Source organism: Contarinia nasturtii, unplaced genomic scaffold (genome assembly GCF_009176525.2).
Source record: "Contarinia nasturtii isolate CC-2019 unplaced genomic scaffold, AAFC_CNas_1.1 Cnas_scaffold_350, whole genome shotgun sequence".
Lineage (NCBI taxonomy): Eukaryota > Metazoa > Arthropoda > Insecta > Diptera > Cecidomyiidae > Contarinia > Contarinia nasturtii.
Window position 1 is genome coordinate 5122750 of NW_022197705.1, and position 16414 is coordinate 5139163.

Genomic DNA, 16414 nt, shown 5'->3' on the forward strand with positions numbered 1-16414 from the left:
CGACTATTTATGAGGGTCTTAAGTCATCATCGCGAAAAAAATAACAACAACGTATTTATTTGGATGATTACTGTAAAGAGAGCTAACTAAAGCCACTAACCCCAGTTTGCATACTAATAGTAGAGCGTGTAGAGTGTGCATGAACAAAAATGCACTTCAACGTAAACGGAAAATAATAACAACAGGAACACGAAAGAAGCGAACAAGAGATTGACAAAACATTGAACGAGGGGTCGTTCATTGATTGTTCACCACTAATGCGCTCAATACACCAAACAAAGCAAACCCTCAATATGTTTGTTTCATGTATAAATACAGCGCAACACATTGGCTGCCGTCTATCACTCGAAGTACGGTACTCAGCATCATTAAACGCAAATAAAAGAAACCTATGTTCCATTTAAATCTCAAGTGCTGTTTGCCACCCGAATTGCTACTGTACATTGTACACAATTATTTGTTGGTACATTTTTTTTCGTTCGATCCAAGTGTCAGAAGGAATTCCAAATGGCAAAAAAAAACATAAGTCCGTATGTCGTGTTTCTTTTTTCAAGCGCACTGAAAGGTCATTATAATTTAAATCAATTCGTGTCATTGCCATTGAAGATTTAACGCAGAAAACCACGTAAAGCGATGTAACACTTTAAAATGGTCAAGTAATTTGGACCGATCTCTCCTTCGAAGAATAAATTCAATTTTTCCCGAAAATATTTTGCAAACAGCAATCTTACGAACACTCACATAAGCATACGACGTTCAATGCACACTGAGAATTTCGGCGAAGAACTGTGATTCATGTATATTCTTTTTAATGTGTGTATATTTTTCATAATGCATTCGTGTCATTATCCTATTAAAAAGAAACGGACGCGTCCGAAAGATTTTTGGCCCATGAATAAACTCATGCACATGGAAGTTTCAATTACGTTTCGAAACATTCGGCTGATAATGGGCAAAAGTATGTGTGGCGACAGAACATATATCCAAACAGTCAATAAAAGAATGAAGAGTTTTGTGTGTATCTTCTGTCTGCTTCTACCGCTTTGCGTAAATTTATCCAACTTCTATTTAATTAAATTCACGGTGTGGCATCCATTTGCCATTTCATAAAATGTTTTGAGATTTTTTGTTGTTGTTGCTGCTTACTTTTTGCTTCAATTCCATAAAAACACAAACAGAATTTGTAGCAATCAGTAAACGAGCGTCATCATCACCACGTTCCTTTATATGTGTGTGAGTGCGCGCGATGTGCTTACTTACGAATGCCAAAGCACACAATTTAATTCGACGAAAATTTAATTTTTCATTTTCGACGAGTGAAAAACATCCCATTACCCAGGAAGGGATTATGTATTATGTATTCATTCTCTCTCCATTTCGCTCGTGCTCTTGATCTTGTTTTTGCCAAAAGGAAAAACGAACGATAACGACACATACACACAAACACATCCAACGCGCAGATTAAATATATTCATTTATGAATTCTGTATACCAACACGCAGAGGATGTACTCTGTGTGCGTACGAGTGGAAGAAGCATTCAGTTTATGGAAGAAAGGAAAGAAAGAGAGAGGAAGAGGGAGAGAGAGCAAGAGAAAGAAAACGATTGACGAAATGGAAATGATGGCATCACTCGAATATTCAAATTAGGCGACAAAGAACAAGAAAGAGCATAGGAAATTACATTCGCCTTTTCTCTATCTCTTTCGATCGTCTTCTGTTTTTCGTTCATTTTCTGAATTCTAACTTGCTTAAACGTATCAAAGCACGTAACTGCTGCTCCAGATACACTTCATCTTTTCATGCGAAATTTCCGAAAGTAACACGATAAATAAATGCATAATATTCGACAACCGAGGACGTCTAAGCCTGGTAAAACTCAGGTGTTTTGTGAGCGTGTAAACGATGATGGAAGTTTTCAGGCAAAACAAACAAGCAAAAGTGTGCCAAAGTACTTTTTCCTCAATAAAACGAAAAGAAGTCAGCGACGACATAGAGATCCCATCTAAAAATTACCTAAATCATTTATTACATTATTTCATCATAGCTTTGTGCGCTTGAGAGTTTATGATGGAAAAAATTCAATTAATTGCGCTCAGGATGTTTCAATTATTACTGGGAATTTGCAATTACATGAAAAAGTTTGTAACGTGCTGCTCTACTGAAAAATGCATTATGAATAATAATAAAGTAATGAATATAAATAAATAAATGGCAATTATCGTTTGCCAAGGCGAAATGGCTGTTCTTTCTCTATCTCTCACGTCTGCTCTTTATTGTTTGAGCACTGATCTCATCTTTAATCGGATGTAAAGTTGATCTCCAGCTTGATGACGTCACATGTACACCAAACCTGTTTAAAGTCTTTGCGAAGTCGTAATCCAAAGGGATCGCCATCATATGACTTGATTTAATTTTTAGCAACAAAAATAGCAACCGTTGATTTGCATTTTATAACACATGAAACAAAACAAAAGAATACACAATGCCAAGTGAAATTCAATTAGAAATTATTCCGATGCTTCAACAATTTAAATAAGATAAAGGAATATTGAATGCCAGCTCTCTTTCGCTCTCTTACTCACTTTATTAATAATAATTTTTTGATAGCGCACAATTTTACAAATTTATGATAATCAATTCCCTTTGATCTTTCACCCTTCGCGCACTTACAACGGATGCATCATTCGGGGTTTGACTTGCCATACATACATTTCTGTTGTTGTTGTTTTGTGTGTGTGTGTGTGTGTGTGTGTGTGTGTGTGTGTGTGTTACACTGTTCACTTAAAAGCATTGAAATACAAATTCTACATTTCATATTATTATTATCAAAAATACACACCGAAATCGTGAACCATTTTCCGAGCAAAAAAAAATCGCCCAAAATGACTATGTAATTCAATATTTTTTTCTCTCTGCACATTTTGCCCCATAATGTGGTGTGCTTTGATACAGTTTGTCCTCATTTTTTGTTGCTCGCCTTCGCCAGATCTAAAGAGCACAAAAAAAAATCATAAAAAGAGTATCTCATAAATGCACAAAATAACAATCTATACATGAATGAAATATGTAATGTGTATTATTTGATGGCTGAAGTTTAAATTCAACCCCTTTAAATATTTATGCGAAATATTTTACGATTTTCTCTCTTTTACTCTCTTGAAAACTGAACACAACCGCATCGTACATACATCTTTATACTGATCTCTGTCGTTTTCTCTCTTTCTCTTGATTTCTCTGCTTTTTTGGCCAAAAAATATCGTTGATGAAGAATTATTCAGCAAAATGCGAATATCGAACGAAAAAACGAATGTGCTGCATTTTTTCTCTCTCTTAAATTCAATATTCACCATCAAGAATGAAATTTCATGTGAATGGAAAAAAAGGAATCATATTATCATTTATGAGGTTTTTAAAAAGAGATATTTCATTTTGGTCGTTTATAATTTACTCAGCAGCAGTAGCATTTTGTATCCCGTTCCAAAAAAAAATTCTGGCTAACTTCTTTCTCCATCTTTTTTTTAACATCAACTTTATTTTCCTTTTTATTTTGACATTTTTTCTTCCGCAATCCGCTTGATTTCGGATGGTTCAATTTTTTTTATTCACCTATCTCATCGGTTAGTTTTTCCGCTTTATCCTGCGGTATAAGGAAACCGAAATAATGCACGAAAATGATCATCTAACGCTCTCTCTTTATGCGCATAATGTGACCACTTGAATGTTTTGCTCTCCGAGAGATTTTCTTCCTAATAATTTCTCTTTCGCTAAAGAATATTTGTTGAAAAACCGCAAGTTAAATGCTTACAAACTGGAATCTCTCAAGATATACCAGCAATTACAATTTATTTACATTTGAACAACAAAGTGGCTCCACTTTATCAAGAGATATTGATGCTTTTTACTTAACTTTCCTTTTGTATCCTTAACAAACGCACAAATATGCACGCCCCACGTTTTCATTTATTTATAAATTTCATTTTATGTTTCGCCATCAAAATTGCATTAGAATAAATAACCGGTCGTAATCGCAAACAGCAGCGCTGTACCCGAATCGCCATAATAGTGTCAAATAATCATAAAATTGATATGTACATTGTGTGCACATTAAGCGAATGAACCAAACGAATCGAGCGAATTGCTACTGTATGGAGAAGCTTCAACAGCGAAAAAAAAGCACACCGAACAAAATGGAATCGATAAAAAATGCGATATAAAAGTGTAAAGCAGCATACGGGTGAGATAGAGAGGGAGATAAAGACGAAAAAAACCGACGAATAAAATTCAATTTGAGAAAACATTTTATTTTATTGTTGGCTTTATTTTTATGTGCAATGCACAAATAAAAATGCTCCATTTCATCCTGTTCACTGGTATGTTCGCTTTGGCTGGCTAAAAATTGATCGCTCTCGCCCATTGCGGGCGCGTTAAATGTTAATGGTGGCTCAAGGCTAGCAATAAATTTGCAAAGATGGTATACATTTTACTAACCCGAAACTGTGTTGTTTGCAAGATACACACACACAAACTCATTTGATGGCATCAAACAAATATCAAGTGGTTTTTCTGAAGGTGATTTAATGTGGCAGCAAGCAAATAAACTTTGGCACTCGGATGGTGATGCTTTCAGTCAAAGGTGGCGCGTGATATATAACTAAATGATGTGAGCTCATCTCCACCACTTGTTTTCTTCGTCTCTTTCTTTTGGCTGCAATTTTATTGCCCGAAATAGCTAAATACAACGCCATTTCTTTTCTTCGCATAATGTGTTCCTTGCTCAGGAGAGATCTTGTTCAATTCAATTTTATATTCATTTCCGAGATGCTGTGTAGTTGTCGTTGTTGCGGATGGTGCAACCCTTTTTTCCATTTGCCGCCACCGTCGTTTTCTTTACTTCGCCGACGTCTCTCCGATTCAGCTTCGTCGACCACGCGTTTAAATCAAACCAAACACATTAGACATGGTTGCCTCTGTTAATTATGTACACATGAATAGGTGTTGCCATGGTTCCGTCGCATCACATAGCATGCGCACATTCAATATTTACTCTGTTCCGCTCTCTTCCTTTCCACAAAAAAATCCCGTTGGCCTCCATTTTCTCGTTCTCTCGGCATTTCACTCTTTGGAAAATATGATTTAATTTAATGATACGTTGCTCTGCACAACAACACTCTTGCTACACACCTGCAAAAATGGAAAATCGACGATAAAATGATACCCAGAGTGTGAAAATGTTCACACATATACATACGCTCTTCATGCAAGCAGAAGGCATCCTATGAAATTAAACACACACGTAGCCTCTATTCCACTGAAATGTTTCGGGGGAAAAGTTTTACAAAATGGTTTTCAACAACAAACAAAACCGTCTTCTAACAAAATTATGCCATTTAATGTTTTGAAAATATATTTTCGTTAATACTTTGTGTATGCTTTGATCTTAATTAATTGAATCCTTTAATCCGGTCGGCTTAATTTAAAAGAACAAAAAGAAAAATCAATGAAAAACTCAGATGTTATTTTAAGAAAGAACTTATAGTCTGACTTCATCCATTATTATCCCAATTTAAAAGTGTTTTTATTTCTCTCATTTCGTGTTTCAGAACAAACGGTTTTCGCCCATTGCTAGATAATAATGCGCCACGTGCAACGCCTCCATTATTTCTACCGACACATTTGGCATCACTTGGTTCCCAGTTTCATCCACCATTGTTTTCACACTTGAAAGGTAAGTTAGTTAATTTCGAGGAATTTAAATTTTTTTGTTGCTTTCCACGAAAACTCATGAAGAACAAAAGACCCACAAAATCTAATTTTTCGCTGCATGAATTATTCACACTCGATGGAATGCTTTTATTTTGCAGAAGAGAAAGTTTGTTTTATTGGTTAATCGATGATTTCATGACCGTTATTCGATAAAACTTGATACGACATGTAATCTGATGTAATAATCGACAATGTAAATCGAATTTGTGTTCATGACTTTTTGTTTGCAGCACGCAGCGCAGGTGTTTTTCATTGATTGATAATGGCACACATTTTATATTCTAATTTTATAATCGATGCGGTGCACACATCAATCAATGATTGATTACCGATATGCATAAAAGTGATATGATATTTTCCAAACCTTGTTAATAACTCACGGCTTAAATGTTGGGATTTTAAATGTTACAGGATTTCCCGGTTTGTGTTCGTGTTGCCCGACAATCACATCATCGACAACATCGTTGAGTGCAAATCGTTCGTCGGCACTCACAAATGTGTGCGCTTCGTCCGCATCATCCGCCAACGATCCACGTACAACATCTGTGGCTGAATTGCGTCGCAAAGCCCAAGAGCATTCAGCGGCACTTTTACAATCATTACAAGCAGCTGCTGCGGCTGGTTTTTCATTTCCAGCATTTTTGCCACCGCTAAACTTTAGCAATACACGAAAATCAATGCTAAATCCAACCGGTCTTGTCACCAGCACCGGCATAACCACAAACAACAATGACATTTTGACCAATTCAAATAATACACACACAACAACGATTAATGGTGATTCGGCTCAACATACAACTTCGGGTAATGCCACCGATAAGAGTGAATAAAATGGAATGAATGCACGAAGAAACACAGACGAATATATACGAAATTGTACAAAACTCAAGTCTTAAAATTGTATCAATTCTAATTGAGATAGAATCAAAATAAAAAAAATATATAGAATTAAGCGCAGAAAATTGCTCTATTTTCAAATGGAATGCAGTGGAATGACTTTAACTAACATAGACATTTTAAAAATTTGAATGAAATTTCTACTCGAAACAAAAAAACAACCATTTTCTGAATAATTATGCACCACATTTAAATATATATGTAAAACGGTTTTGAAAAGGACAAAAAGTGCAGTAAAATTACTCATAATGCTCTAAGTTAATTGTACAATATATCTTATATATAACCATGTTTAAAACAACAAATACAAAGAATAAAATACGATCACATTAACATGTAGATGTATATAAATTGAATCTGAAGATGTAATCAAATAAAAGTTTAAACGAACCAATAATCGCGTAGAATATCATCATAAGTGTAAGCATTAGTGTGTTTGTGTGTGTGTGTGTTTGTAAAATGTAGCACTAATTCAAATAAGTTCAATTTAAATGAAATAATCATTTTTAGCGTAAGTTGATTCTGCCGGGCACTTCTGCTTGAACTTTAATTTTCCACCTGACAAAGAATAGATATCTATTTTCAGAGTAAGATCAATATCTCATTTCTTCAAGAAAATAAAAACACAATTCAGTTTAAGATTAACCAAAAAAAAATGTATCTGCTTTTTATTCGGACAGCATTTGTTTTTAGTGGTAATATTTCAATAGCAATTACAATAGGTTTACAAACTAAAGATATTCAATCATATTCTCTAAACAAATGAAATCAGAAATTATAATCGCTACACATAAATTAATGCCAATGTTTGTTTCGACTTTTTGTTGAGAAGAAATTTTGCAATCGTGCGCTTGAATCACGATTAATACTTGTGCCAATTTCACTTTGGATGTACGATACATTAAATGATATTATATAATGAAATCATATTGTAATGAATCTATATTAACTAAGATTATATCTCGTAATAACATAGAATCAAATCAATAAAAAAAAACACAAATACCAAACTCTTGTTTTGATTGAGGATGTAAGTGTATGTGAATTTTTTTTACTTCGCTTCCGTGCTACAGAGTCCAAATAATGTAGTTTCTAAACTAAAACATTCGACTAAAATCATTTCTCAAAACGTAGTAGTATCAACGAACAACAACAAATTGGAAGAAAAATCGATTAATTCATTTAATGGATTCAAATGATATAGAATGGCTTTGAATCAACATTCAAATAAAATCAAAAGCGCGCACATAAATAGAGCAAATTTTTGCTTCGAAATTAAATCAAACCAACTTCAAAGTGAATTCTCTCTCACTCGGTGTTTACATTACTTTGCAAATAAATTCTTCAATTTTATGAGAGAATGCACATCAAAATACACAACTCATACCGATTCTGAGAGGTATATCATTCAAAAAACTGAATTAAATCAGAAAATTGTTCGCATAAACGTTTTGGAATCAAATTAAGCACCGAACTTCATTGCTTAAGCAAATAATTTCGGGAAAGTTGTTGCCGTTTGAAAATGAAGCAAACAGCATTTTTGCTTTAATTAATATTTGCAAGAAATTAAACCGATCAAGGGAAAAGGAGAACTGGAGAAATGAAATCATTTTCAACGTAAATATAACTACGACAGCCGCAGTCATCGAATGACTCATAAATAAAATGGTTTTTACCTAACCATGAGAATAAAGTCATTCACAGAATGTTTAGGTGCTTTTTCGCCGAAAACACCGTCAATAAATCAAAAGAAAATGCTTCATCATTGTTTTGACTTATTGCATTTTTCGAGAAAAATAAATACGACGAACGCATTCACAGAAAAAGTTAGAAAATCATTAACCGATAGTAAAGTCACTTTGATAAAAAAGTGTCAAATAATTCTAGGTCGATAGTTTTTCCATGAAATTTGAACTTGTTTGTTTGATTTTCAAAAAAAAAAAAAAAAAAAAAAAATATGTCATTCAGAAGAATAGGAAGGACATTTTGTTACAATTTTCGTTTGAAGGACATCAAAAAGCAAATAAGGCGATAAGAAGTGCGAAAAGACATACATTTTGCTCGAGACGATTTTGCATAAGGTCTTTTAAGCATTTTTAAAAATGAAATTCACATTTTAAATCCGAGTCGAAACATGGAACCCAAATCAATTCATTCCGTGTTGTTCATTATATTGTATCAAATTAGTGTAAGTTAATATAAAAAAGAATTGGTTTGTTTCTCTCCACTTTTTTATCGATTTCTTAACTGTATGATTTGTTTTTTTTTTTTTTAATACTTTTTTTTTTGTTCGTGTTCAAATATCTGTCAAGATTTTCTCAAAATCATGTGATCTTACCTCAGCCACGATATTCCCACTGGCCACAATCACAAATTCGACCGAAAACCTGACCAAATTGTTTCCAAATTAAAATTAGATTATATTTTTTCCCAATATAAAGTTTGTTAAGTTTTCAAATGTTCTCATTCAAATGTTTTACTCATCGACAAGATCCCAAATCATTAGAGATGCATCAGTTCCACCGACTGTAACAATTGAATTGTCACCGTAAAGGAAACGTACACAACCAATTACGCCCGAATACACTTTTGTTTCATAGTATTCACTTCGTGGACTGATGCACGGGTATTTGAAGAGCCGAACATGACCTTCAGAATCACCAGACGCCAGCATATCCATTCCAGATGATCGATTGCATGTCGTTATCTTTGACGATTGTGTTGAATAGAAACGATTATTCCACATTCCAGCAACTAAAAAGCCAACCGTACAGTTATGCGTTAACCATTTTACATCTCGCATCAAAATTGGACTGCGTTCAGGTGCCAATGAACGTGTATCCCCTGCGAAAAATAAATGTGCCAAGTAAGTACCACTGACAAATTGAATAAACATTTTAATTAGTGGGGTTTACGGTGTAACTTACAGAAAAGTAAATCAAAATCAACGGTAACCGTTTGTAAAAAGAATCCATCCATGCTCCAATCAACGTGCTGTAATGGTTGTGTGCCTCGAATTTTACTTTGTCTTTTATAGGAGAAGCCGTCTCGTGTGACACGGAACAGATAAATACATCCATTTTCCGAACCCATCGCAATGACATCGCCCACTATTTTCGGAAAATAGTTTTTTTTTTTAAATGAAAAATTAAAAAATGCACCAAATTAATTCGAAACATCATAGTGTGATTTTTCAATGGGTAAGAACAACTTTCGAGTTTATGAATCCATTCAAATATCAAAAGGTAATTGAAAATAAAGACATACCTTGATTGAAAGCAATGCAATTCAATGGTGCTGCACAAACTCGTACCGTTGCTGCTGTTTCGCCACTCTCAACGCTCAATACCAATAAATGGCCTGCTGTCGTTCCAACCGCCAATGCATTTCCGAACGGATGAAATGCAAGTGAAATACACTCAAAATCGACACCAACCGTCCAAATTAGTTTATGCTTTCGCCATAAAACAATCGTTTTATCCATGCCGGCCGTGGCAAACACTTCGTCTTCTGGATGTACAGCCAAACCCCATAATTGACGTCCATGACCGAAAATTACTTCATTAAATCGACGTTGCAATGAACCTTCGACGATATTATTTTTCGTTGTACCCACATAAATATTACCATCATCTCGACCAGGTCGTTGTGGAAAAATTGTTCGTACACCACCTGCCGATTCGTGTAATTTTGTGTCGGCAATGTGTTTATAATTTTGCAACGAATCCCAAGCGGCGATCTTTCGATCTTTTTCGCCGCCCGACAATAGTGTACCGTCGGGTAGCATATACAAACAACCAATGTCCTTCATATGAGCTTCAAATTCCATTCGAATAAAATACATTCCTTCAGCATCAACACTGTAAACGGATATGAAACCATCACTGTCGGCAGTTATAACATCACCTTCGGCTTCAAATTGTATGCTAGTGATACACGTTCGATTTGGTTGTTTTATCATATCGGTTCGTTCGAAGCAGCCATCTTTTCTTCGATGCCAAAATGCCAAATGGCCTCGACCATATGTTATAATTAAATTATCGTCCAACGGATGAAATACAGCGCCGAGTAGCTCCTCTTGCAATGTCTGCAAAAATCAAATAAATGAATGATGAAAAACAAGTTGAAGGAATTCAAATAAAACATCTTAACAATTGTTGATTTGCCGTTGATGTGATGATATCGAGAACAAATATGAGAAAAAGAAAAACTGGGCCATAAATTTAGGACAAAATATGAAAAATTTCCCGATTAATATTCATTCTCACCCACTTTTCCGCTTCCGCTCTAAATTCTAGCCACAATTACCATACGACACACATGACTCGCACCACTCACGTACGTGATTAATTAAATGTTTACGAGTATGACAAATGTTTGCGCGATCGAATTTCTTCGAAACAAATACGGAAACGCTTTTTTACAATGAAATTGGAAAACTTTTCGTTAGATGGCTAACCGATATGAGTGAAAAATGTTTGAATTGTTTATTCAGTTGTATTGCGTGGCAATTTTTGCATATCGGCATCGTTTTCCGAAGATGTCCTTGCTCAAACTCAAAACACATAAATAGTTTGGTGCTACCGCAATGATTCAAATGTACCGGAAGTCTATCGAAATGAAAATGTGCTTTAAAACGATACGAGAAAGAAAAAGAAAAAAAACCCAACATATATTTGTATTCCTATGATAAAATGCCATTTTTGTTGCGTGTGAGTCAACCGAACCAAGAAGTTTTCAAGGTGATTTCGTGCAGCGCGTAATATTTTCTTATTTTCACAAACACAAAAAATTATAAATCATTTATTCAAAAGTGCGTATATCACAGAAATGTTTGCCGCCGCACATATTCAAGGCTGAATTTCATTGATCCCAAACGACGAACAAAAAAAAATTGAGAAAAGAACCATGAATCAAATGTTTTTTAACATTTCATTCGGGCTATTTATGATAAACTTCATAACGCTCCATAAATTCATAATTCAACACATTTGCCAAATGTTTCATTTAAAACAAATATGAATGTAAAACCCCATTATCCCACATATTTTATGTGTATAATTATTATTTGGTATCAAGGTACAACACACCCCGAAAAAGAAAATTGGCATTATCGAAGGTGGCTGTAACGATCGAGTGTTGTTCATGTATGTTCTCATTGCAAATTTGGGCGTGAACTTTATTTCATTTTATTGTAGAATAAATTCTGATCTGATATCATTATCGATGGTCAATTCCAGTCATAAGCTTAACGGTATTTAATTCAAAACAACACGATCGATGAATATGAAATTAGCGGAACTATCAAAGGCAAAAACAAAACAAAAAAATCCGGTATCAAAACATTTTTCAAAGGTCGAACTTGAATTTACCATTAAAATTCGATTTTAAATAACTCAATTTCGCGTAGCACTGATCATCATAAATGGTCATGAGTCATTGCCTCTTGGTAGGCAGGTACATAAATTATGCCATATTGTATGGCATTTAATGGGTTATTATGCGGTGATTTTTCGGCTATTCAGTAACATAGAGATAGCATGTTATCAAAACATAAACAAAAACGATTGAGAAATCGAAAGTGGAAGACTACTGTAAAAATTGGAAGAAATGCTAATTGCCAATATGAAACGATGCCAACAATAACAACACTAAAACATTTGCATCGTCGAAAAGTTGAAAACGATTTTTCGAAGTTTTCGACAATTGGTCGAAACGGTTGGGCACGTGTATATTTGAATGTGTTCACGGCCGTTTGATTTTCTCGTGTTGTTTTTTTTTTGTATTTACATTTTTGACAGCAGTTGGCTACTTACTGCAATATCCATAATAATAACGGAATCGAAAGTTGTTTTTGTTTATGTGCAAATAAACACAGCACACATGAAATATGGCGGCCAACCGATCGAAAGCGCACAACCGTACAGTTCAGCCGAAAAAATGTATCATAATCGGTTTTGGCATAGTTTCTGCATTACTTTGGTACACACTAAAGTGAGGAAGAGAGACGTCTTTGTGCGACCAAAAGACGTACGACACTATTGGTCTCGAAGTTGCCACATGGAATCGAAGAACAAAACGACTCGAAATGGAATTTCATTTTTTTTCTTCTCCAAAAAAAGAAATCATGGGAAAAAAAATACATCGCGTGCAACTGTGTTTCAAAGCAAACGGTTCGGCGAGCGCAATTGGTTTTGTTGTATTGTCGACAGCCATATCATAAACTTGTGATTGCTTGAGTATCGTGTTCAATGTTCGTCGTATGTATACTCACACAAATGTTCGTAAGGCAATGCTACTAAATATTCTTCGTATTCGTCGTGATGAAATTCACTGAATGAGTGAGTGAGCAAGTGAGCGAGCGAGTAAAGTGTTGTTTGTTGTTCAGAGTGAGTGTGTTTCCACGGAATTTTAAATTACATGTATAGACGGAATGTTTTTTTGCATGGCTACTGAAATGATTATTATGATTATTAGAGACGAAATGGAAAATAATAAGTGGCAAGAAAAAGGGCTTTTTATGGCATTTTATGAGTATGATTTATATATTGAAAATGACGTAGTAAATGTGCTTTGAGGGAGCTCTCGAATTCTACGTGTAATCTGGTAGTATGCATTGGGTAAGAATGAAAATGGTATGGTTCGATGCATGAGTCGCCGTGAAAATATGCTTTTTTTTACAGCTTTTTGACTAGAAAAACTGTATTTTCGTCTTATGTGATGGTCACTTAATGATTTTTTTATGTTCCGAGTTTTTTTTTTGGTTGCTCGCTGCCCGCAGCACATTCAGTCGGTCACAATTAAAATTGTGTGATATTGGGTTATAAATAGCTACGCTTTCACGTCACCCTTAAACCATTGAATTGGATTATTGTTTTTATCTTGACCAATCAAAACATTTATGAATAACAACATATTTAGAAAAAATAATAATAATAATGAATGACTTGTGCTTACCGCCACTTTTCCTAATAGATGACCCCATTGCCATTGCCAAACGCTTAAAATCGAATCGGCACTCGAATCCGTGGCCAAAATATAGCTACCACCATTCTGTTGAAGCGAAACATGTTGATGTGAAACAATTGATCAAAAAAATGTGAAATTTACAACAGAAATCATGTACTAAGTAGTTTGCAGAAAGTGAAATAACTCTTACCAATTGAGAAAATGCAACACTAGTCACGCCGCCAATTAATTCACCCATTCCGAATACGTACAGTGTTTGCAATGAATCCGTACTCCAAATGCGAACGTGCGCTTGTGATTTTCGATCTGCGCCAGCTCGTTGACCTGATGCAACTAATTCACGTGACGGATGTACGTCCATTCTAAATTCAACGAAAAGATTTCAGAAAAACAATTGCTTTTTTCGTGTTACAAATGAGTTGTAAATTTGCGATGTTTCCTTTTTGTGATAAAAATCAGCGCATACAAAAGCAAAAATGAACAATTACTTGCACTCACGTCATTATGTCTTCGGTGTGACCAGTGTAGTGGCGTTGCGTTCCTTCATCACGATCGTAGATAATTGCAATGGCAGCCACATAGTAAAGCATTTCACCTGATGGAAGAACCCACAAATTTTTATGTGTATCGCGCCCTCGATAACCATGAACCCATTGTAATTTCAATTTTTTATCGGGTGGTGAATTATCAATTACTACATGCTGATTTGGTGGATAAAATGTTCGACGAAGACCGCGAATACTTAACTTGATTGGTTCCTCCTTAATGTAATCAGATGATGAATAATCTACAGATTTTTAACGATACCAACGAAAATGTAAGAAAAAGAGAGAAAAATGGAAGAGTTGAAAGAAAAACTGAACCACTTCATGGAATGCAATTATATGGTAATCATCATTAGAGTGTGTCGCCGAGATATCATCAATGCTAAATACCGTGCGAAAAGTCTTAATTTTTGCACAATCGAAAAATAACCATCTTGCAGTTTATTACTCAATTTGTATGTGTGTGCGTGTTCTTACCTCCATTTGATCGATTCTCCGTACTATCGGCGGCGTAAAGTGTACGTGGACGACTTTTACTGCGTGCACGTTGTCGAACTGGCACATCATGATTGATCACTGTATTCATAATGCCATTGCTCGATCGTGATCGTCGCAATGGTGAACCTATTGGTATCATCGATATTGGTGATATGGCCCGTGGACCAGAGTCCAAATAAAATGTCTCCACGTCAGCATACTCATTTCGGAGTTGTGAAAAACTATACACCTCTTCACCGTCTGATGTGTACATCCGCTTTGTTCCAGTCATCTTTAATACTTGTCCCAGATCCTCGAGCACCTCTTCAAATGGTTGTGATGTGCGTAGATTTAGCAATACACGGCACTAAATCACACAGCAATCGCACCAGTCATTGAAACAATAAATTGACGCACACAAATTTCATTATTTTAATCGCATTAGACTTAGAATTAACGGAAAAAAATCGAAAATAAAGGAATCGAAAACTGTGCGAGCGACAATGGCTCACACGTTTCACAAATAAAAAACAACAACAGAAAACACGCAAAATTCCTATTCTGGATTATTATTATGTAATTCGTATTGCATGCACATAAATTCGAATTTTGATGTTGTAGCTACCTGTACACTTTGATCCATATTATTAACAATGCGTATAATGCGGCCAGCGCTTGGTTTGATCGGCGACGATGGGGTTAAATCAGCATCAACGATTGATGTATTTCGGCCAACCGCCTTACTGCCCCAGCCCTGGTGACTCGAATTGTACCACATTTTATTGGCTTACTATGTGTTGTCACAACACTGTTGTGTATGTGTACAACTCGAAAATCACTTAATTTATGAACAAAATTCGAAATCGTAATGAGATAATCAACGGCGGAAATTAAATATGTTTCTTTTTTTTCCCACGTGCCGCTCTATTAAGAAAATAGTTCTACTGTTGCGCCGACGAATCGAATTCGTCAGTTTTTTTTTTTTCGCTTCAACACGTTTTTACACAATACAAGTGAAAATCTATTCACTTCTTACAGTGTAACTATATAAATATATTTGAATTAAATAGATTCTTTAACTGGATTAACTGTTTGATTTTCTCATAATTATTTTTTTAATTACTTTTCACATTTTCTTTATTTTTCTCAAAAATTCCATGTAGAATATGATTTTTTCAACGATTTTCTCTAGAACTTATACTGTGTTTTCTTTTATAGTAACTATTTTCGTTCACCTAAATAAAACACACACTATTCAATTACAAATAGTTAAGTACAACATTAAATTAGGTATTGTTTGTTTTCTTTACTTTTCACTTCATGTGAAATGTTTAAATTTTCATTGGCGCGAGAGTTTAAAAATGCTTTGCGACCACATCGGAGGCATACTCATTTCAAACTGACGGCTAACCGACTCAAACGAATCCATTTTAAATCGCCAAAAACTGATTTTCATTTTGGTGCTAACGGTATGCAAACATATAGGCAAAACAGTTCTTCGATACAATACAGTCCAGTCTTGCGGGATTTTCCATTTCATTCTTACCTTTATCCATTTCAATCGAAATATTCGCTCGACCAAACACATTCACATATATAAAAAAATGGATTAAAGGATTTTTTTTCGCACGTTCACTATTTTTTCCCTAACATTATAAATTATGATTATGTACGAGCCAAGAAGAAATTGTAAAAGAGGGAGAGAGAGAGAGACTGTGCATGTGTCCGTGCATGTGTCGTTTCGAAATGTCCGCAAAATGT

The 16414-nt window shown here is 34.9% G+C and overlaps 2 protein-coding genes across 2 annotated transcripts in view; one reads left to right on the forward strand and one right to left on the reverse strand.

Annotated features, from left to right (window-relative positions):
- Nucleotides 1-7648, forward strand: part of LOC116338283 (cone-rod homeobox protein) — a 31223-nt gene extending 23575 nt beyond the window's left edge. The window contains exons 8-9 of the mRNA XM_031763424.1: nucleotides 5603-5727; nucleotides 6177-7648. Of these exons, the coding sequence (XP_031619284.1) occupies nucleotides 5603-5727; nucleotides 6177-6595 (544 nt within the window). The 3' untranslated portion in view covers nucleotides 6596-7648. The remainder of the gene's footprint in view (nucleotides 1-5602; nucleotides 5728-6176) is intronic.
- A 1273-nt stretch (nucleotides 7649-8921) lies between these two features.
- On the reverse strand, nucleotides 8922-16037 carry LOC116338022 (echinoderm microtubule-associated protein-like CG42247). The gene is made up of 8 exons (XM_031763048.1): nucleotides 15279-16037; nucleotides 14654-15020; nucleotides 14130-14418; nucleotides 13822-13993; nucleotides 13620-13715; nucleotides 9930-10749; nucleotides 9590-9772; nucleotides 8922-9506 (listed from the first exon to the last, which is right to left on the reverse strand). Exons 1-8 carry the CDS (start codon nucleotides 15429-15431, stop codon nucleotides 9139-9141), a joined length of 2448 nt encoding a protein of 815 aa, XP_031618908.1. The 5' UTR covers nucleotides 15432-16037; the 3' UTR covers nucleotides 8922-9138.
- Between the last annotated feature and the right edge of the window lie 377 nt (nucleotides 16038-16414).